This window comes from Strigops habroptila, chromosome W, assembly GCF_004027225.2.
Source record: "Strigops habroptila isolate Jane chromosome W, bStrHab1.2.pri, whole genome shotgun sequence".
In the NCBI taxonomy this organism is placed as follows: Eukaryota; Metazoa; Chordata; class Aves; order Psittaciformes; family Psittacidae; genus Strigops; species Strigops habroptila.
Genome location: NC_044301.2, coordinates 7,201,845 through 7,225,630, shown reverse-complemented (window position 1 = coordinate 7,225,630; position 23,786 = coordinate 7,201,845). Strand labels below are relative to the sequence as shown.

General features: G+C 39.2%; 1 protein-coding gene across 2 annotated transcripts in view; it reads left to right on the top strand.

Annotated features, from left to right (window-relative positions):
- The window catches only part of LOC115619090 (zinc finger protein 507-like), a 32,094-nt gene extending 8,816 nt beyond the window's left edge, over positions 1 to 23,278 (top strand). The window contains exons 1-6 of one of the 2 annotated variants that reach the window (XM_030511119.1): positions 2,120 to 2,205; positions 5,868 to 7,996; positions 9,144 to 9,249; positions 15,678 to 15,792; positions 22,454 to 22,588; positions 22,716 to 23,278. In XM_030511119.1, coding sequence (XP_030366979.1) covers positions 5,873 to 7,996; positions 9,144 to 9,249; positions 15,678 to 15,792; positions 22,454 to 22,588; positions 22,716 to 23,079 — 2,844 coding nt within the window. In that variant the 5' untranslated portion in view covers positions 2,120 to 2,205; positions 5,868 to 5,872 and the 3' untranslated portion in view covers positions 23,080 to 23,278. Of the gene's footprint in view, positions 1 to 2,119; positions 2,206 to 5,867; positions 7,997 to 9,143; positions 9,250 to 15,677; positions 15,793 to 22,453; positions 22,589 to 22,715 lie in introns of those variants that run through there. The other variant, XM_030511120.1, reaches the window with a different exon arrangement.
- The last annotated feature ends 508 nt before the right edge of the window (positions 23,279 to 23,786 follow it).

Here is a 23,786-nt window from a genome sequence, read left to right as displayed (position 1 = left end):
TTGGATGGGAATCAAGGAGTCTCGGTTGGTGCGATATTGCTGCCAGTGCACTGTTGTGGTCGCAATTGGCACTTGTTGTTCTTCGACCTTCAGCAACCCCACAACAGAAGGATCCTCTGAGAGACCGGGTAAGGTGGACATCTGCTTAATTTCCTCTGTCTCCAAGGCAGCGATACCAAAAGCCCATCTATACCCTTTTGGGTCTTTGAAGTACCCTCTCCTGAGATAGTCTATGCCAAGGATGCATGGAGCCCCTGGACCAGTCATAATGGGGTGCTTTTGCCACTTCCTCCCAGTCAGGCTGATTTCAGCTTCCAGCATAGTTAACGCTTGGGATCCTCCTGTCACTTTATGGGTTCAGCTACAGCAGTCATTTTTCCTCCTTCTTAGTAGCTGGTGCAGTGCTGTGTTCCCAGGCTGAAAGTCAAAAACACAGCAAAAAAACATTAACATTCTGAACATATTATGCTCAAAACAAGTGTCTCATCTCTACCACTCAGGGATAGCTGCCTTATCCATATTTCATTTGGTTTCATGCCTCCTTCAAATCGAAAGCAATGAAAATTAAACATATGAACTTTGTGAATTAAGAAGCTTTTCAAATTAATGTAAAAGTGCAAAATCTAAATCTCTGTTGTACAATCATACTTAAACAGAGAATGAAATCTTTAACTTAGTCCAGATTTAATTACATCAGAGAAGAGTAACAGAGCATATGGAGACCATTACTCACTATCAACCCAGTATTTTTAATCCAGACATATCAGACCCTAGCATAGTTTGATTAGGAAAAGGAGGGTGAGAGTTCTGTATCTATAAGAGTGATTCAATTCAGATAACTGGTTAATTAAATGATGACAAATAGAGAAGTGGAAACTTGAAACTACGAAAAGGCTCCATTTAATATGGCAGAAAAAGCTGAAACCAACTGCTATTATTATTATTACTACTACTACATTTGACTTTGTAAATACTATGCAGCTTCAAATTTTTTATTTTTTATTTTTTAGAAAATGAAACATATTTTAGTAGATGTTCAGATGATGGGCTGTATCTTTGCATCTTCCCCACAGCAATTTCTTTTTTAAGAAATCTTACCAAAGTTATCTTACCAAGTCACAGACTGTAGGATAAGGTTTGAAGGGTTTTAAGACTAAACACAGTTAAACAGAGCCTCATAACTCAAGGAATCAAAGTAACAAAGTAAAATCAGAGATGAAACAATGCCTATTGAAAGGATGGCTAAATCCATCTCTTGAATAATACCTGATTTGCCAATATTTCAAACACATCTCCTATCCTCTATGAAACAATACACAATCGTAACCTGCTCTAGGTGGGGTTGGACTAGATGATCTCCAGAGGTCCCTTCTAACCCTAATAATTCTGTGACTCTGTAATTAGCAAAACTATCTGATGTATGAATAAATGAACTTGAAAAAGTTGCTACAACTTTACCAAGTCACCAACAAACCCAACTGTATACACCTCCACATCAGTACACTTCAAGCCTCTTTCTGGAAATGAACATTGGATTTTATTTGCTGTCACCTAGCCATGAGCAAATTCCAGAGCTCATTATTGCTCTGATTTTTCAATTTATATGAAATATCTCATAAATTCATAGCACATAACATTTCTGGTGTGTAGCTTCTACAGGTGCCCCTAACATGCAGCGCACACTTTCACCTCCATATTCATAGAATCACAGACTGTTTTGGGTTGGAAGGGTCCTTAAAGCTTGCCTAGTTCCAACTCCCTGCTACTGGCAGGGACACCTTCCACTCGACCAGGTTGCTTATTCCTGGTAACTTAAATTGCTAAACCTTCTTGCCAGCTCTCTGCACTTCACATTCAGAAACATTTGCATTGATTTGCCATTTTAGACCCAAAATGCGGGGGTGTTGTGTTGTTGTGGGTTTTTTTTAACTACAGGTGTTTACCATTCGAAAACTGCTGAACAAGATTATCTTTTGGGGGACTCTACCATTTCTGAAGCGCGTGTTGGCAGGGCGCGGCCATGACACGGCCCGCAGTCGTCTCCGTGGCAACGGCGCGGAGGCGGTGGCGCGGTGGCGCGGCGGCGGCCATCCGCCGGTCACCTGACCCGAGCCCGCCAGTCACGTGATACGGTCTCCATCGTCGCCATCTTCAAGGGGTGGCCTGGGGTAAGGGACAAGAACTGTTTTTCCCCTCATTACCGAGGTAAAAGCCCGGGCAGGCCCTTAGGACGCCGGGGCGGGTGGCGGTTTGGTAGTTGGTTGGCCGGTCGGCAGGTAGGTAGGTAGGTAGGTAGGTAGGTCCCGGGGCGTCGCGCCGCAGCCCATGTGCGGAACTGTAGGCGGCTGCGGCTCCCGGCGGACCCTTCCCCGGGCCGGGCACCGACCGCCGCCGCCTCCCTCCTCTCCGCGCTGCCTCTCCGGCGGGCCAGCTCGCCGCCACCTCCTCCTTTCGCTCCTCACCGCACAGTATCACTTCTTCAGCGAGCCCACGAACGCTGCTCCTCGCCCTCCCCGTGGCGCCGGGCCCGCTGCTCAAGGACCGCGCTGGCGGCACCTGCGAGATATAAAGCGGCGGCCGCCCGGGGAGTGGTGGCAGGGGTGGGAGGCTGGGGGCGAGTGGTGGGGTCCCGCGGGAGGGTGTCACCGATCCGCGATATGTCGCCTCCCCGAGCCGCAGCCCCGGGGCAGAGGCTCCGCTGTCAGGGGGCGGCGGTTGGCGGCTCGGAGCTCCTGCTGGTGAAGTTTCCGTGCCCTCGGGAATAGCGATGTGACCATGTTACCGTAAAAGTCGGTCGGAAAAACTCTCTAAGACTCAATCTGGAGTTTTAGAAAGCAGGCATTCTTTATTGCAGCGCTGGTCGCACACGCAAAATGTTTCGCAAAGGTGAGCGCACCCGTTACTTGCCGGCAGCAGCTATATATTTAGCATACTCATGCATATTCATAGCATTTCCAGGAACTGATTATAATATTTACATTCTAATTACACATGCGCTTTCTTGCTGAGTGGGGGTCTCTGGTGGTCGCCGATAGTCTTCCTCACTGTGCTTACTGAATGACCTCAGTGCTTGAGCACACTCGCAAGGTCCTAGTGCTGAGTTAGCAGTTGGTACGTCCTTGCTTCTGTTCTGTTCTAGTCTCACTCCATGTTGGACGCCACTCTGCTATCTTGAAGGCTGGCATCCTTGGTCTTATTTATTGTCTCCTTAGTTGTTATCAGTCCCATGATGTTCCTTCCCCTGTCAGCCGAACATTCCTTTCTCTCTACGTGTTAGTAAGTTAGAACAGTTTGGTCTATTCTACTATGTTAAAGGCACACACACTAATGTTAGTTTAAACCTATGATTTAAGCCTACAACCAGACCGGCCTCTCCAAGTTAGATGGTTGTGCAAATCGGTGGTTGGCATTTCCTTAGACCTGGGGGCATCTCGCCCTATCCCTGCTGTGCTGCTCGAGGGGGTGTCTGGCACAGGTGGAACGGGTCCCTTCAGCGCAGAGGTGTTCTCCTCTGGTCTGGACCTTCTTCTTTGGGCCCCTTCGTCATCCCTAGACCCTGTATTTTAATTACTGTGTAGGTCTGTAAAGGGTACGTGCTGGCAGATCCACTTCCCAGGCTGAAGTTTTATGTCATGGGAGACTGAATCATCTTTGTTCTTGGTGAAAGCAATGTAGTTAAAAAAATCATAGAATCATAGAATAGTTAGGGTTGGAAAGGACCTTAAGATCATCTAGTTCCAACCCCCCTGCCATGGGCAGGGACACCTCACACTAAACCATGTGGCCCAAGGCTCTGTCCAACCTGGCCTTGAACACCACCAGGGATGGAGCATCCACAACCTCCCTGGGCAACCCATTCCAGTGCCTCACCACCCTCACAGTGGTAGTTGTGCCCAGAATTTTCCTGTAGTGGGAAAGGGGCACCACAGAATCCACTCTCATATGTCTGTTCATTACATTGCTGTATACTACATCTATAAGTAGAAAAAAGTGGATTTCATGGGTCTTTAGGATCAGTTCTGGAAGTTCTGGTTTGGCTTGTGTATTTCTTGAGGGGAAAAAAACCAAAAATCCATGTGAAAGAACTTAGGATACATTTTCAAGGATGACTGATAAAAGAAATATCTGTCATCTCTTTATGTTCTAAATTTTATATATAGCATATAAAAATGCATACCGTATATAAAATCTGTGTGTATATAGTGGAACTTGACTACATTATTTTTAGACATTTTTTCAGAAGTAAATTTTGCTGTAACACTTCTTGTCCAGCTCCTTCACCCCACAGCTTTTCCCACATCACAAAGTATGTTTTGTGTAAGTTTATCCATATTGGTTTCTAATTTAACCTCCAACAGTACCACGTTATTGCCTGTGGTTTATGGTTAGATATGTTTAAAGGAAGTGTAAGTGGAAATAGTTATTGCCTTTAGCTTTCCCTCAAAACAGAAAACAATTACTCTCTAATTTTCATACCAATTGATTTTTCCTACAATTAAGGAATTGTAGAAAAAGCTACAATTAGTAGCTTTTCTAGAAAATGACATTTATAAGTATGACTTGACATTTGAACAATCTTTAATATAGTTATAGCGAAATGACTAATGCAAGTAAATACCAGAATTACTTTCTTTTCCTAACATTTCAAGGAAAAATTGCTTATTTTTGTAAATTATGTTGTTGCAAATTGTCATTTACTTTAGGAGCGTTCTGCTGACAGACAGGGTATGCCACAAAATGGCCACACACTAGCTGTATAATATGCAGAGTTTAATAAACAAGCACACTAAAGCCAATAAGCACACTAAAGCAAGCACACTAATGTGAATTAGGTAAATATCTCTCTATATAGTGAATAAGTACAATAAAGCAAATCAGAGATATAGGTATATAAGTACTGAAGAAAGTTAGCAATGCATTAAATCATTACTGCATAGAAAGAACAGAGATTAAGAAGAAATACATCACCAATTACCACTGAATCATCATCCAGGCCCATGCTTCCAGCTGGGAAGCCCCGTTGCAGCCAATGCCAGGAGTCTCAGGTAATTGGGAAAATTCCTGCGCAGTGCGTCCACCCATAGGTGAGGCTTTTCCCATGGCCACAAGAGGGTCTCGCTTTTATACCCTTAGAAAAACAACCGGCTTTATGCCAGATCTCTAATTGTTTACTCGTGGGGCCGTGCAGTTTCTCATGATCTCACCGTTGTCCACTCTGAGAGCGTTGGCCAGGCGCCCCAGTGCGGCCAAGTATGAAGGTCATAGAACAGCTGCACACCTCTGTTTTCCTGCCTCTTTCTGACAGTCAAGATGAACATAAACATATATACTCTGCCAAATACACTGTGGCAAACAACATCCTTTGTTATCTCTCCCAATCATGAGAGGGAATCAACTCCCAGCTAGGTTCCCATCCATTACAAGGAGACATCAGTGTAAGTATGTTGGGGGTACATTTTCATATCATATCATGGCTTTGAAACATAAATATGCCAGTTACTATTGATTGGTATATTTAAGTGTCTAGCATTCAAATGTATAGTCTTTGTAAAGAAAAAGGCAATAGCTGTGATAATGCTAATCAGCCTGTACTTGAAAAATATTTATCTTGCCCTTGTACAACTTGGAGGCAGGCTGCTATAGGCTGTCTTGGAATTATTCTGTCCAGCTCTATTGGAACAGCATCTATGCTAGCCACTAAATGTCCTAAAAATCTGTCTATTTCTATAGCCATTCTGAAAGTTTTTATTAAGTTAGTGGCATTAGGCTTCCATATTTAGCAGAGGGTGAAATTAAATAGTACTGGGTTATATTTTTATTATTGTGCATGTATACATTTTATTTTTTTATAAACCCTTTTCTCCTAGGTATTATGGATGAAGGAAGCAGTGTTGCAGTATTGATGCCAAATACTGGGGAACAGGAAGCTGTGCTGATTTCTGAAACAGTCATTGGCCCAACACTGCAGAACAGTGAAGATCAGGGAAAATGTAAAACTGACCCACTAATCCATGTTATCCAGAAACTAAGCAAAATAGTTGAAAGTGAGAAGACACAAAGATGCCTTTTAATAGGGAAAAAACGTTCCCATCCTAATGCTTCTGCACAATCCTTGGACACAGACGATCTTTGTGAAATCCCAGTTAAAGCAATTGAGATCTCTGTTATTGCTACTAAAAAGACTGAAGATTTACAAGCAGATTATTTTGTGACTGAATGTCTTCCACAAAGCAAAAAAAATGTGATGTGCTACCAATGTAGTCTATGTAAATTTCTATCACCTTCTCTTTTAACACTACAAGAACATATAAAACAACATGGGCAGAAAAATGAAGTGATATTAATGTGCTCAGAATGTCATTTCGCTTCCAAAAGCCAAAAAGAACTTGAATCCCACTTCCAAAATTGCCATGAGAATGATGGTAAAAATAGCATCCAGACAAAAGTGCAGCAGTGTGTAAATGTCATGAGTTCATTTTTGCAAGGGCCAGTGGAAGGAAGTGTCAAATCAGGGGCTGATCAGACAGGAAATCTGGAATGTAAAGATACAACTTGGTCTACTCAGAGGCCTGAAATGGGTAGAAGAAAATGGTATACTTACGAGCAGTATGGCATGTACCGGTGTTTAATTTGTCGGTACACCTGTGGTCAGCAAAGAATGTTGAAAACACACGCTTGGAAACATGCAGGTGAGGTTGATTGCTCCTATCCTATCTTTGAGGAAGAAAATGAAACTACCAACTTGTCAGAGGTGGTTGTAACTCACACACCTTATAGTGTGGATACAGTTGTTCTTTCCTTGGAAAATAGTGAACTTGATATCCAGAGTGAACCTTCTCTTCAACTTCAGATTTGCAATTCTGAGCAACTCTCATGTAAATCGCCAGTAGGAACAAATGTAAAAGAGGAAGAGATGTTAAATCAGTCTGTAGTGCATTCTCCTACTACAGAGGTTTTAGAGGAGACTGTATCAGATACAGAACCAGATAGTATGATAACTGATAGCCTACTTTCATCAGCAAAGAAAATCATCAATTGTAGTCCAAATAAAAAGGGTCATGTTAATGTAATAGTGGAGCATTTGCCAGGTGCTGAAGAAAGTGTCTTACAAAAGCCTTTCTTGATGAACACTGACATCGAAACAGAAAAATTAATCTCTGAGGAGTCCCACATTACCTGTGAAGAACCTGAAGAAGTTTATTGTTCAGATCCAATTCAAGAAGTAGTAACAGGATGGAATAATACGGAGAAGAAAGATAAGGTATTAAGCTCTAATAAAACCGTAACAACTGATGAAAATGTGCCTCCTGCACGAAGAAGGACAAATTCAGAGTCTTTACGACTACACTCATTAGCTGCAGAAGCTCTTGTTACAATGCCTATCAGAGCTGCAGAACTAATGAGGTCTAGCTTCAGGACTCTGACTGGAGAAGATGCTGTGGATGCAGGTGCAGGACAGGGAGAAGCAGATGGCCCATGCATGGCTCATTCTAAAGTGGCATCCTCACTTCAGGATCCTTCAGAGGAGTTTAGTGGCTTAAACCAAAGTGAATGTGCAATAGTTGAGATACAGAAAGAAAGGCCAGAGTTATCAGAAGCACCAATTAAAATGGGCATCAGTATGTCACTACTCACTGTCATTGAAAAATTGAAGGAGAGGACAGATCAGAATGCTTCTGATGATGACATTTTGAAAGAATTACAAGACAATGCACAGTGCCAAAATGCAAATGATGCAAATATTCCTGGCAGTAACCTAGTAGAATATATACCTAACACAGATCGACCCTACTGCTGTCGCCTCTGCCATTGCAGCAGTGGTAATAAGGGCTACATAAAACAACACTTGAGAGTCCATCATCAGAGGCAGCCATACCAGTGTCCTATCTGTGAACACATTGCTGACAATAGTAAGGATTTAGAGAGCCACATGATCAACCACTGCAAAACAAGAATATATCAGTGCAAGCAATGTGAAGAATCCTTTCATTATAAGGTAAAGTTCTTTCCTGTGCCTGTCTATAATAGCTAAATAACCTATTTTGCTACCTTTTTAATAACTGGTGATTCCTCTTTCTAACTTAATTCAGCCTGATGTCCTGACTTGATGGTCATTGCAGTTGGGGATTATTGCCAGCAGCACTTTCTAAATATACAATTCAGCTATAATTATTCTGCCTTACCCACTGAAATAAACTTGCTTCCTCACATAAGTTACTTTCCTGAGAACCATCTTATGGACATATTGATATCATGTTGTTTTTCTGCTCACATGTAGCAACTACTGGAAGAAATGGAAGCATCAGAGAACTTAATAGTTGAAACTTTAAAAGAATGCTCAAACATGTCCACTAGTTTTGAGTGTGTGCAAAAGCAATCATGGCACTAGGGGTAACATGAGACACTTTGAAGCAGAAATTCTTTTTTCCTCTTTTGTTTTGGTCTGGATGTTCTGTAGAACTGAAAGATTACACACCAGAGCAGAATAATGTACTTCTGCCATTTTTATAATTGCTATTTTAAGCGTTAGTGCTGGTGAGTGTGTTCCTATGTACTCAGTTCAGTACTCAGGAATATAGAATAGATAGAATCAGTATCTAGACATACAACTGAAATTCTTGTAGGCAATGGTAGTGCAAATTTTTCCATATTTACTGTTGTTTAGTCCTAGTTTAAAAAAAAGTACAAGTAGGGTGGCGAAAGGTTCTCTTTCCCCTCTCCTCCCCAGGCAAGTAGAAACAGGAATAACATATTCCTAAGCCACTAGGCAATATGAGAATTGAGTCAGTTTTCACACAAGCCATCGTCTAACCTCTAATCTAATACTGCTTCTGGAATATAATAATTTTGGAGGAATAACTGTTCACTACTTGTCCATGGGAATGGGGGAAGAAGGAAATTTATTTTCTAAATAAACACAAATCATATAATCCTCTCAGTCACTCTCATCATTCCTTTATGTTATGTTACTTACTTTTTGTTTCTAGTAAAATTACCTGAGGGATAATCTGTATACATGTTAACATACATTTTATAACAGTTGTCCTTAAAACTTCAGTAACAATTCACAATTGATTGCAATATTTGAAGTGACCGCTGTATGTTTATAGTGTATATTTAAATGTGGGAAATTGCTTTTTCAGAGCCAACTACGAAATCATGAAAGAGAACAACACAGTCTTCCAGATATCTTTTCAACAGCCACATCTAACAAACTAGTAGTTTCCAAGGAAGTAGATGAAAGAGAAGGTACTGTTTATATTTACACTTGAAATTACAAAAAGTCACTCATGACTTCGTTTGCTATATTTGTATAAAACTGGCTTTAAGATCTCGTTTATGCTGAAATGTTTTCATGCCTGTTCATGACCTTAAATGTATATTCTTTGTAGTGTGCAAAACTTAACCATAGTCAGTTTTGAGATATCTTACTGACATGCATTGGTAGGCAAGACATCTTCAGCCCCTGTAATTGGACATTGTATTTCTTGTGAAAAACAACTGGTATGGAGTATTACTCTGGATTTTTAAGAAAAAAAAATAATCTTTGTTTCCTTCCTTCCAAATCACCTACTGCAAACAAAAGAAAGCCTTTTTTAAAACTCACTGTGGTAATGTAGTTTGCTGTCAGCATATATATACAATACCATCCATTCTGTGTTTAGAAATTTTTCTTTAATTGTGGTAATGTCAAAATGCACCATTTGTTTTAGCCCTAGAGAGGCAAATGTAAAGCATTCTAAAAATGCAACTCGCATCTGTAATCGTTGCCAGGGTAACAGTAGGTATGCATTTTCTAAATGTTTGTTTAACTGTGTATCTGCTTATCATTCAATAGTGTTTGTTTTTTGTCCTGGGTTCAGCTGTAACAGTTATTTTTCTCCTTCCTAGTAGCTGGTGCAGTGCTGTGTTTCATCTTTAGTCTGAGAACAATGCTGATAACACACCGACGTTTTAGTTGTTGCTAAGTAATGCTTACTCTGATCAAGGACTTTTCAGTCTCTCATGCAGTCCCTCTGTCAGTGAGGAGGGGCACAAGAAGCCGGGAAGAAGCAGAGACAGGATGTCGTGGTTTGAGCCCAGCCGGTAACTCGGAACCACGCAGCCGCTTGCTCACTCCCTGCCTTCTTCCTCCCCCTGCTCCCGGAGGGATGGGGAGGAGAATCGAAAGAATGTAACTCCCACAGGTTGAGATAAGAGCAGTCCTGTAACTAAGGTATAATACAAAACCACTACTGCTACCACCAATGATAATAACGATACGGGAAATAACAAGGGGAGAGGATACAATTGCTCACCACCCGCCGACCGATACCCAGCCCGACCCGAGCAGTGATCTGATCTTCCGGGTAACTTCCCCCGGTTTATATACTGGGCATGACGTGCTGTGGTATGGAATACCCCTTTGGCTAGTTTGGGTCAGGTGTCCTGTCTCTGCTTCCTCCCGCCTTCCCCTCCTCCCTGGCAAAGCATGAGACTGAGAAAGTCCTTGGTCAGAGTAAACATTACTCAGCAACGACTGAAAACATCGGTGTTATCAGCATTGTTCCCAGGCTGAAAGTTAAAAAACACAGCACTGCACCAGCTACTAAGAAGGAGAAAAATGACTGCTGTAGCTGAACCTAGGACACAGGACACTAGCCAAAAGGGTGTTCTATACCACAGCACGTCATGGCCAGTATATAAACTGGGGGGAGTTACCCAGAAGGGCAGATCGCTGCTCAGGTCGGGCTGGGTATCGTTCGGCGGGTGGTGAACAGTTGTATTGTGCATCACTTGTGTTTATTGGGGTTTTTTCTCTTCCCTTTTTAGTTTTATATTCTCTCCCCTTGTTATTTCTCTTATCATTATTCTTCTTATTCTTAGTAGTAGTTTTATATTATACTTTAGTTATTGGACTGTTCTTATCTCAACCCGTGGAGTTTACATTCCTTTGATTCTCCTCCCCATCCTGCGGGGGGGGGGGGGGGAAGGGGGAAGGGGGAGTGAGTGAGCGGCTGTGTGTTTCTGAGTTACCGGCTGGGCTTAAACCATGACAGTTTTAAAAACAACAGCAAAAAAACCAAAACAAAACCCTTGATGTGTTAAGGTAGTGAAATAGGGGGAATAATAGCCAGATTTTGTAGTTTAGGAGAACATGTTTAAGATCCATTTGAATATCTTGAAGGCCCAATATTTATAATTTCAACTTGAATGCATCCTATTCTCTGGTGAGTTAAAGTTACCGAAAGTATTTACAGCATTTTTATTCTGAAGGCAACACTGTAATTATTAGTATTGTGCAATTTTAGAGCACTGTGGAAAAATACTATTAATTATATCACCTCTGAACAGCCGTGTGCTGAAGTATTTCCATTTTGCACATATAGCTCTTTCATGTCCTAAGTATGGTCTCTTGTTCTTTTAGATAGCAAAATGTGCACTATAATAGTACTTAGACCACAGTTGAAATTTCTGAGTTCTATTCTCACCTCTACAGGTGATCAGTGAGTGTGAAATTAATCACTGAAACTGATACTTGTAAAAAAGGGGCTAACCAGCATGAACCAGGGTGGACAGTTTGAACCACTAATGATTTGTCCAAAGCAACATGGTACATGTTGGAATAGAATGAGATCCTTACTCTTGACTTCTATTCTCTTAGCTTACACTGCCTCTTTTTCTGGCTTTCAGTATACAAGGTTAAAGTTCATTATGTTATCAGCCTCAGGTAGAATGAACCTTCCCAACTCCTTTTCAGTCTCATCAATGCAGAAAGGATTTAAATTCAGGGAATTGATCTGTAGTGCTTGTTACATCCCTAAGACCAAAGCCTGAGAGAGCCATCTGAAGTCAGGAGGAGACAGGAAGAAGGCGAGGGAGGGTCTGCTGGTAGTGGGAACGTTCCCCATGTAGTGGGTTTTTTCTTCAGAAGAAATAGCATAAATGTTTTAATGGAAGTGATAGGAAATAAAACATTGTTAGTTTAGCTGGGTACAAATATCTATGAGCACAGATTGGACTATTATTTCTGACCATGTTTTGTTTGTTTTAAACCAATATTTTTAAAGATGTCATGATACCGGACAACCTTGCAATGCCTGAAGCATGTCATATTTGGGGGAATACTGTAACTTTTGAGCTAAAGTCCTGTTAAGGTGACTGAAAAGTCAAGATTCCCATTTGCTTTTGAAAATAGTATGTTTTAATAAGGTGGTTTTATAGTTTATATCCTGATCTTGCAATTTACCTTCCATGAAAGAGGAGCACCTGTTTGAGAAAACTGCCTGCTTTCAATTTAATTACTGTAGAGATTTTTTATATATTTTTTTTGCTTATTATTATCTTACAAAAGTGTTACAGCCATGCACTTTGATTGTTTACCTCACATGAAATTCAGTTATGTGGCTTGAATGAAAACAGTTCTCCTTTTAAACTTTTATTAATTCATACTTTGGAATGCTTAAGTTATTTCAGAACCAATTTATAATCAAATTGCAACACCTCTGTAGTACAGCGATCTCTTGTCAAACAGATGTCATCACTATAAAATGACACAAAAAAAAGAAGTTTATGACATAGCATCTGGTTATGTGAAAGATGCCTGAGCTGGAACAGTTTCATTTCTTGTTAATTAAATAGTCCTAAAAGTCTCTATTCATCATGGTTGTACAATAAATTAAAAGGGAGCATTATGACACTGGATATGATCCGATTGTAAATGTTTAATAATGAAGGAATAGGGCAATAAGCAGCATTGCAGGAGCACCTGTTACTGCTTCTAGAACAAACATCTGTCATTTCCATGCTCCTTTTTAAGAGGCCTGTTATCCTCCATGCAGAAAGCAAAAAAGGCTCCAAACCCACAAGAAATAAGCCCATGGAGGGGGTAGTAGGTGGGGGACATGACTGCTATTTTGCAACAGTGAGAGATTATATGATGTATTATAATTTATGTGCATTTTATTGAAGGAATAAATCTAAAGTAGTGATTGGTATAAATAATTGCTCCTAAGTGTATGCTACTGGGTGGTTAGCCACTTACAACTATGCAATAGATAATGAGTTTGCATAATGCTTTAAAAATCTCATTAGATACTGTTTGTTTTAAGCTGCCTGCCCAATAAAATACCAAATTTGTAACAGAAAATACATTTGGAAGCAGTTTATTCTAAAGCTGCAGAATTTAAGATGGAAAACCCATTCAAGTAGAGCATGCAATAGCTTGACCTCCATACAACCCCTGCTCTCCCATAGATCTGCAGCCCAGTAAGTGTTTTTGTATTCGAGGTCTTCTATATACATGTGCGTTCATAAAAGAATAATTGTAGAAGCATAAATTCCATAGTCTTCAAGTATATATTAAGATAGTTTTGATAATTTACATTAAAGAGAAAAAAATAACCCAATAAATTTTACTATATGAGCATATTGTAGGAAAAAATCTGATCTATTTTGCTTTAAGGTTGACTTGCAAAGACTGTATGTTATATATTACTTCCATATTACTTTTTATAAGAATGCTAGAAGAGTGAGCACTGTGTCATGTTTTAAAGTAAAAAATATAAAATATTTTTTCTGTTATCTTGGTACACACAGAATTATTCAAATTTTATTTCAGACTGTCTTTGTATTCAGATTGCTATTTTATATGACATACTACATATTCTTCAGAATAACCCTCTGGGATTATCAGTCCTACCTAAAAGTGATGAATTTTGGAGGGAAAGTTTAATTATTGGTAATTTTCCTTTACTGTTTAAGTTAGCTGTGTGACTGTATCCCTCAGAATAATATATCTAAAACTTTTTTGGACATAATTCAGTGCCCACCTGTGGGGGGGGCTGGAAATCAAAGTGAAAAGTTGAGCTTCCATTTTGGATGACTCATTCTACTGGTTTATTCTGCAATGTCTCCTTAAAAGAGTTTTACCATAAAGATTCTTAAGTGTTGCTTTGATAATGAAAAGATTAAAGATTCCATCTGGAGTCCGGCATCATTAAGAGGGAACTTCAGAACAAACAGACCTTCTTTAGCTAAAAAGAATTGGAATTCAGGAGGTGATAAAGGAGGGGGTGTCGGTCAGTTTTTCTTACTTCAAACTGGAAAGAAGCTCATGGTATTTGGACCTAAGCTGAGATGTGTCTGAAAAGTCTACTTTCTATCTTTTTGGACAGACACTTATTTCATATTTCAAGCTTGTTTGTCTTTACAAGTTGGAACAGTGGCAGACAGACCCTCCCCTCGGTGTGACATGGATCACCTGATGATATTATCAGAGTTCTTAAGGCAATATCTACTAAAAATCATCCAGCTAATACACCCTTTTCTGTTCATCTAGGATCTTCTGATTTATCCTACTAGTAGCAAACCTCTTCACAACACAAACTAATTTGTGCTGGAGATGTGCTTCATAGGAGCATGAAGAGTTTCCGAAGTCTGTACTTGCAAGATTTGAGCTTTACTTTTTCTCCCACACATTATTTATTGATTTCTATATTTATTTTGGTTTGGGGGTGTACTTAGTAATGATCTTTACCCACCAGAGAAATTCTCTAAGGATCGATATCAAAGTTTCTTCAAAGCCCATGTAGGTAACTGAGAGTAATGGCTTGGCTGTTCAGCCAGATAATAAGAATTTGGTGTAAAGATAAATTGAACTTAAGCACCTTACTTGCACTTACTTCACTTAAGCTAGTGAAGATGTTAGATGCAGGAAAAAAGCCCTGTGATTTAGTTTGATGTTTCTTTTGGTGGTAGTGCTGATTTAAACAGCTCTAATCTTGGTGTTCCTTCATGTTTCTGCTGTTTCCTCATTTGGGGAGTGCATGAAGGCTGGAATGGGAAAGTGACCTGCATAGAAAATACCATCCCTCTTCCCACATGTTAATATTTTAACCCAAATCAGTTCCATTATTCAGTAAGGGAGCAGGAATAAGGCTGTTTAAGTCTACACACTTACATCTTAAAAGTATTCAAACTGTGCACTTGTGAGCACACATTTTCCTATGTTAAATTAGTCATTAGCCTTTGTCTCTGCAACCATTAATTTTTCAAGAGTCTTTTTCATTCTGGAAAGAAAAAAATATTTTTGTTACAATTGCTTTTTAGTAATTTGGAGAAGTTCCAAATTATTTCTTCACACATCTGATCAGAATCTTTTGGTTTGTTTTTTTTTTAATCATTTGAAATCCTTCTGAAAGTGTGAGTGTATGTGGAGGATAAAGAGGATTTAGATGCTTTGGGAAGACTTCTGCTTTTCTATGTTTGACAGTTTGAAACTTGGCCTTTCTCAATGCCCATCTTTTCCTTTCCATTCTGCAAAGCAGTGAAACTGCTGGGGTCAGCAATTCCCACATTTTAACAACTTTTGCTGTAACACAGGATTTTAACCCAGGAAGAAGGGAAGTGTCCGCATAGAGAGAAAGAATGTGTTTTCCTAAAATTTTAATAATTCCAGTAAATGGTAGGGTGAATGCAGAACAGCATGCTAAATAAATGATACCTTTATTATCTCTATGTCCATTGCCAGTTTGCTCCAGATACTTTAAAAGTATTAAATATATACAGATATTTAAAAGTATTACTTTTAAATGTTAATTCATGTTTCATAATTCAGTTGTGTTGAAATTATCATCTGAGAACTCCTTACAATGCTGAATGTAACTCACTAAAATAATGGATTTTGTTTCATATAGGAAACAAGTCTTCAGTTCAGAAACTGTATAGATGTGATGTATGTGACTACACAAGCACGACTTATGTTGGTGTACGCAATCACAGACGAATTCATAACTCTGATAAGCCATACAGGTAAGTGTCTCAATTATTGCTGATTAATGCCACATGCCTGGTTTACTTGTTTTAATTAAAAAGGTTACTTAATTGCTCATGCAATTTTGAAGATATTGTTAAAGAATTTCAGTTACTTACTTTTGCTGCAAATTTGATGGATCTACACTCGCTGGTTGACTCAAACTATGTAATTAACATTTGCTAACTTTTCCAGGACACATCTTTTGCCATAGCAGTCTACTGCTTGTTTTCAGTTTGAAGTTTTCAGATGTGAAAAGGGAAGTTAATTACATTGTAATATTGAACTTTGGCCAATAGTAATAATATATTGGTTGAACTCCTTGCACACTTAAGTTCATTTTGGATTTGTGTCCTGGGTTCAGCTATAGCAGTCATTTTTCTCCTTCTTAGTAGCTGGTGCAGTGCTCAGTGCTGTGTTTTTGACTTTCAGCCTGGGAACAATGCTGATAACACCGATGTTTTGAGTTGTTGCTGAGTAATGTTTACTCTGACCAAGGACTTTCTCAGTCTCATGCTTTGCCAGGGAGGAGGGGAAGCCGGGAGGAAGCAGAGACAGGACACCTGACCCAAACTAGCCAAAGGGGTATTCCATACCATGGCACATCATGCCCAGTATATAAATCAGGGGGAGTTACCCGGAAGGCCAGATCACTGCTCGGGTCGGGCTGGGTATCGGTCAGCGGGTGGTGAGCAATTGTATCCTCTCCCCTTGTTATTTCCCTTATCATTATTATTATTGGTGGCAGCAGTAGTGGTTTTGTATTATACCTTAGTTACTGGACTGTTCTTATCTCAACCTGTGGGAGTTACATTCTTTCGATTCTCCTCCCCATCCCTCCGGGAGAGGGGGGAGGAAGAAGGGGGGGAGTGAGCGAGTGGCTGCATGGTTCCGAGTTACCGGCTGGGCTTAAACCACGACAGTTTGCTTTATTGCAAAGTGTTCTCCATTGTCTGCCCTTTGTCTTGTCACCAGTCCCCTCATCTTTTTCACAGGTTTCAAGCAATATTACTACACTCAGGATCAGATTTTACAACTTTTCTACAAGGGTGTTGTATGGATTTATATAGAACTTTGATATATAAAATCACGTGTAATACTGTAGCTCAGGTCCCCAGCAGAAAAATAAATCATGCATTTTTCTATCATTTGCTGCATAAATTCCTGCAAATTCAATCTATGCTCATTCAGTGTGGATCTCTGTCCCTCTCTAGTGGCTAGAAAATAGATCTAAGTTAATAGAGTCGTTGAGCTAATATACTTCTATCTTTTTTAATACAAATTCTGGAAACTCAACACCTTGAAATGCTGAGCTCAGCCAGGGACTTTCTCTTTTGGATAAACAAACTGTCGTGGTTTGAGCCCAGCCGGTAACTCAGAACCACACAGCCGCTCGCTCACTCCCCCCCCCCCCTTCTTCCTCCCCCCGCTCCCGGAGGGATGGGGAGGAGAATGGGAAGAATGTAACTCCCACGGGTTGAGATAAGAGCAGTCCCGCAACTAAGGTATAACACAAAACCACTACTGCTACCACCAATGATAATAACGATTAGTGAAATAACAAGGGGAGAGGATACAATTGCTCACCACCCGCCGACCGATACCCAGCCCGACCCGAGCAGTGATCTGGGCCTTCCGGGTAACTCCCCCCGGTTTATATACTGGGCATGACGTGCTGTGGTATGGAATACCCCTTTGGCTAGTTTGGGTCAGGTGTCCTGTCTCTGCTTCCTCCCGGCTTCCCCTCCTCCCTGGCAAAGCATGAGACTGAGAAAGTCCTTGGTTGGAATAAACATTACTTAGCAACAACTAAAAACATCAGTGTTATCAGCGTTGTTCCCAGGCTGAAAGTTAAAAAAACACAGCACTGCACCAGCTACTAAGCAGGAGAAAAATGACTGCTATAGCTGAACCCAGGACACAAACCCAGAAGACGTGTTGTATTTCAATTTGTGCATTATAATGATATTCCATAACACTAACAAAAATTTGCAAGATGTTTGCTCAGAGAGCAAATGCAGAATACAGATAGATTTATTTTTTTTTTATCCTCCGAATCATCCCTATTGCTGTTACTTGTTACTTAGAGAGGTTGGAACAGCAGATACTGTAGAGTGTCTTGTAAATGGTAGTTTTCTGAATTGGTGTTAGCCAGCTTGTTTGATTTAGGAACACTTAAAAATTTTCCATTGGTGATATAGACTGCTGCATACTAAATTTAAGCCTACTGATCTGGCTTGCTTTTCTTATGATTTTTTCATAAACCCCTTAGACAAATCTGTAGACCTGGTAGGATACTTAAGCTACAGCCTAAAAAACACAGAAGTCCAGTATTTATGGTATTTCTCCTTTTGAAACATGTATTCCTCAAGTCTTTCATAGTATCAAATAGCAACCAACTACATTGCTGCCATTTTTATAGCTGTAAACATATTTCCTTATTATTCTGACAAAAAATGCTGGAAATTAAACTGTATAGCTTCCAATGATGCATTTTTGTAGATTTGATACCTTCTGGATTTTAATACTGCACAGTTAAGTCCTTTAAAAAATAAAGTGAGTAATCTCAAGTGAAGTATCCTGCAGTCTCAAACTGTCTCACACTGTAGACCAGACTTAAAATTGGACACTTTACCATTTCAAAAAAAGAAACAACTAAAGTCCTAACAAATACGCAGAGTTTAGCTGAGCATGATGGCTTCTGTTTCAATGTTATGCATAAAAAGCTTGTGTGGTAGTATATTGATATTTATGAATAGCATAGTATTTTGTGTAATACTTTGGGATCTAAATCCGTGGATCTAAATCTACATCCAGACTGGTTTATGTATTGTTTTTATACAAAGATATTGTGACAGAAGTAAAAAAAAATAAAAATGTAGACAGCATGATGTGACACACTCGTCTTGGGGCACTTGAATTTAAATACGTTGGTCAGCTATAATGCTCTGAAACCTAGACATTTCATTACTAAATAGATAGTTTGGCTTTTAAAATGTCACAAGAAACATGGCTGTTGCATTAAGCAGAACATGTATTCTTGAGGAACAAGACTTACTTCTAAATACACTATGTCCCCTATAGCTCTTATGACCATATTCTGCCTGTGTGTAACACAGCCAAGCAACTTGCATCAGGGCTGCATCCATTCCAGTGCATCCACGTCACCCTGATACTTCATGACGCTTACCAACTTCAGTAGAGGTACACAAGATAGATGTCAGGAAGGAACACAGACCATATGCCTCCTCAAAGGTGGAGGCTTCTTTGGGCTGCAAATAATTCTCATGGTCCAAAAACTGAAAGCTAATGCCATCACTTGGACTTCCATCAGTATTGCTAGTCTTTAACTGTAAGTCTTTCCAGATACCTTTGCTTTTTTATAGATTTTTATTTCTGGAATAGTGTTAGCAGTTAACTGTCAGATGAGTTTACTTCTTGTTGTCTCTTTAGATGTCAAGTATGTGACTTCGCCACCACAAATATGAATAGCTTGAAATGCCATATGAGGCGCCACCCCCAGGAGCATCAGACAGTGCAGCTAATGGAACAGTACAAGTATGTAACAGTTCTCATTTGGCAAAAAGCTGTGATAGTGATTTTTTTTTTTTATGATAAGATACAAAGCAGAGTTCAGATTCTATTCTTTTCCCTCCTAGATTCATTATTTGTTCCAGTGACTTTTTTTTTTTTTTTTTGAGAATGAAATTTGATGTGGCATTCCAATGTGATCTTTATGCTTGCTAATTAAACATGTCCACGACCTCCTTCTGGAGGAGCTTTTTCTTTCCAGAATGGGGTGGTTGCATATAAAATGCCTGTTGCAAGTAGTTTCTGGACTGTGTTAATTACCAAAGCATGCCTGGAATTGTTTGGGAGAATGCATGTGCCAAAACCATGCTAGGGGCACTTCTAACATTTAATGTTATAGATTGTTAAATGCCAGTACCCAGGAATGTTCTCTGGCTTTGTTTAATATCCTAGTCTAGGCACAGCCTTTGCATATACATGTTAGAATCCAGACTGGCATCACACTGCCCTAGTTAAGAATTAGTATGAATAGTCGTTATGTTTAAGTGATGAGTGTCCTTTATAGTCTGTCCATAGATGTGTGTGGGTTTTATATATATATATGAGAAAGTTGGCACAAATATGTGTAATCGTTTACTACTAATTTGCAACAAAAAAAGGAAAGCTAGGAAAGGAAAGTAAATCAGGAATATACTGAATATTCTGACAATTCTGAACATTTCTTTGTGGAAGATTTTAAAGGCAATAGGAAGAATCCAAATAAAGCACATTCACGTAAGGGTTTCTTCTCAAGAAAATCTGCTTCTACAACTTCAAAGTCCTTCCACTGCCTTTTTCCCCTAAACTGTTCCTAGTAGCATTAAGTTCTATTTGCTCTGCTGTCATACTTCCTACCGTATTGCTGAGTGCTCTTAGTATTACCAAAGATTACTGAAAACCTCCACACTTTGGTCCCTGCGTCCCCAAGGAAATAGTCTATCCAAAGCTGAAAGGTAATTGTTTCCTCAGTAGATCAGTTTAGGATACACTTGAACAGTGAAGTTTAATAATTCAACACAGGTCAACCAGTTGGGCAAATCATGGTATAGAATTGAAAGGGTTCTACTACCAAACTCTTTGGTAAATAGTTTTGTTTCTCTGGGAATGTCTTGCATATACTGTAACTATATATTAAGTATATGATCATAAAGTGTAGTGCATCATGCTAAAAGCTGATGAGTTTCTGTGTCTTCGATTTGAACTGTATGCTAAAGCAGTCAACAGCATTTGGCTCATGATATTGTTCTCAGCAAAATAAATCTGATTAGTAAATCACCTGAGCAAATTAATGTACTTCAAAAAATGAGACTAAAAGGGAATAAAAACAAACACTGAAATGTTGCTTCATTCCCTGTGTTACCAACCCACTGACCAAGCTGTGTTAGTGGTGCAGAAAAATCATATATATAAGATTAGTAGAATACATGTGCATATAGAATGGAATTAAGATTATTTGTTGATCTTTGTGTTTTGCAAAAAAAAAAAAAACAAAACAAAACACACTTTTGGCTTAATTTTATCTATAACTATAAGGTCTGCCTTTTATCTTATTTTTAATGATGCCACTATTTTATAACAGTCTTATTAAAAATATTAAGACTCTCAACCTGAGAGTGAACATGCCTATGTCTGAAAGCATCCGTTTTCTTTATAAGGCTTCAAATTGTAAGAAAAAGAGAAAAACAGGATAGTACATTCCAAATCAATAAAGTGAGCTAAAAGGACATGCCTGTTGTTCCCCAGCAGGACAGAATTATCTTGCTATATAAGCAAGGTAATGTACCATGCCTTCACCTAACTTGTGAGATTTGTGCTGTTCTCCACAATCTTCTGCTGAGCAGAAATAGTTTCCTGTATATGATTATTTGCAAGGCATTTGAGGACTATATCCTACTGTCATTAAGAGAAGTCATAAAACCTTACTGAATTGTAGTGTATAACACAGTTTTATGTAGGCCTTCTCATGTTTCCAGGTTATATTTCTGAAAAGGTCTTAAAAATATACAAAAACTTACTAGAATAGTAGTCATTTTAACAGACTCATCATAGTGTAACATACTGGGATCACATTGCTTGAGCAGAAAACATCCTCTCATTGAGGAATGAGATAGACTGAGATGCATTCCTAGGTATAATTTATTAGAACAAGGTCACCTTCAGATCTTTTCCATGGGATTTGAGAAAAGGAAACTTCCAAAGTAGCAGGTAGCTAAACTAGCTTCCTCGTCCAAAAGACAAGGAGTTTCATCATCTTTACCATGAATACTGTTCTGTGGAGTGATGTCATGCAGTATCACTCATCTCCTTCATGCTGAGATAACTAATTTATCATCTTAGGAAACACTTGTAAAAAAAACTCGGCTGTATGTTCATGTATGAAAAAAGTCCTATGGGATTTGATCAGTCTTAGGTTGTGTCTGTAAATACACCACATCTCTATGTAAATAGGATTTATTCTTCAAGGTTTTGTCCTTTACTGTTTAAGACAGTGTTTTATAGTCTTGTGGACTACGGACAAAATTGTCACCTGTCTGAATCTTGACCTGTGAATATATTCAAAATCTGACTGGACACTGTCCTCGGGATCTCAAAAGGTCCCCTTCCAACTTCAACAAGTCTGTGATCCTTAAATAAACTAATATATGCTACATTAGGAAAGACTTCATTAGTTCAATTTAAATTACCAGTTCTAATTACACAGCTACTTGGTTCAGAGCAACAGCAAAGAGAGCTCGCGATGCCCACCAGTTACCACACCGATGTACTCTGTGTTTCTGCAGTCATCAGAACTATTGCATTTTTGCAGTATTTAAAGTTTTAACAGGCCAAACAGATAAGATTTTAATTCAGTTGTTTAAGAAGTCAGAAAAAGTAAACTTAAAAATTTTCAGACCCTAAAAAGAGTCTTACATTTCAAGATGAAACTGCAAACTAACTCGACCTAGTAATGAAACTGAAAGGAGGACCAAGAAGAGGATTGACATCTCTCTCTGTTTTCTCATTCTTTTGGAAGAACTAATCCATTGCTAAGCTAATAAAATTTAACTTCTAAATGTTTCTCTTTCCCCTTTTCCACCTTTTTTCCCCCAGATGTTCTCTCTGTGGATATGTATGTAGCCATCCTCCATCCCTGAAGTCCCACATGTGGAAACATGCAAGTGACCAAAATTATAACTATGAACAAGTGAACAAGGCTATTAATGATGCAATTTCACAAAGCAGCAGGTATGTCTGATTTACTTTCAAGCCCTATTATCTAGTTTTCAAAGGACCCAACTCTCAAAATAAAGTTCCTCTCAGAAAGCAACAACTGCACGTTTTGATATTTGTTTTGGTTTTATTATTATTTCAGGTTTCAAGGACAGTTTCCTGATAAAACCTTATTAGAAGGCACAGATGAGAGTACAGTACTTATACTAGGAAGTTCAGACAACATGGTGTCTTTTACAGAGTCTATTAACCAGACTACAAATGAAATTTCAGGTTCTGATGAAAACAAAAAGCCTAACTTGATGAATACCTCATGCAGTTTAGAAAAGAACTCCACTCTACCCCACCTTGGCACAGAATACTGTATTCTTCTCTTCTGCTGCTGCATTTGTGGTTTTGAGTCTACCAACAAAGAAAATCTGCTGGATCATATGAAAGAACATGAGGGTAAAATCATAAATATCATTCTAAATAAGGACCACAGCACATCTCAGAGCACAAACTAGGTGAAGCAGTAAGTTAAAGAGAGGGTTTCCTAGAGTGAATATTTTCTTTCTTTGCTAATTTTTGCCTGAGAAACTTGCTAAAGAGAAGAATTGCAAGCAAAACTTGATTTCCCATCCTGAGTCCTTGTTTCAGTAGGAGTACAATATTTTAACCAGGGATTGATGAGTCAGTTAAGAGATAAATTTAAGGAGTGGGGAATAGAATGATCCATTTTAACCTGTTATTTCTCTATATGGCGCCAAGAACATAGGATTCTTGAGGTTTTTTTCTCTTATTGTCAGGTACTAGTCAGTCATAAGGCATTAGTACAGTACGTTCAAACCCAAAGGTATGAAAGCTTTGTATCAACTGAAAAGCTTTTTCCTTCCTTCCTCTTTGTTGTTTTCCAAGTAGTATTTCAGCAAGCAACTTTTTTACCCTCTTTTTTTTTTTTTTTTTTTGAAACTGGCAACAGATCAGATAAAAATTTTACAGTATGATCTCACAAATCCCACTGCCTGGATTCTGGAAGGTAGGGAGAGGGACGTGGGTCAGGGCACGTGTGTGCTTGCATGCACACGTGTTTCATTTCTCCCCATCTATTTTTAAGGCCTTACAAACTCCAAGTTGTCCTTCAACAAAGATTGCTATCCTTTCTATTGATTTAGAGCAGCAGGAGCTGAGGAGCCTGGAAGCATTTTGCTAGTAACTATTTGATTGGATCCTA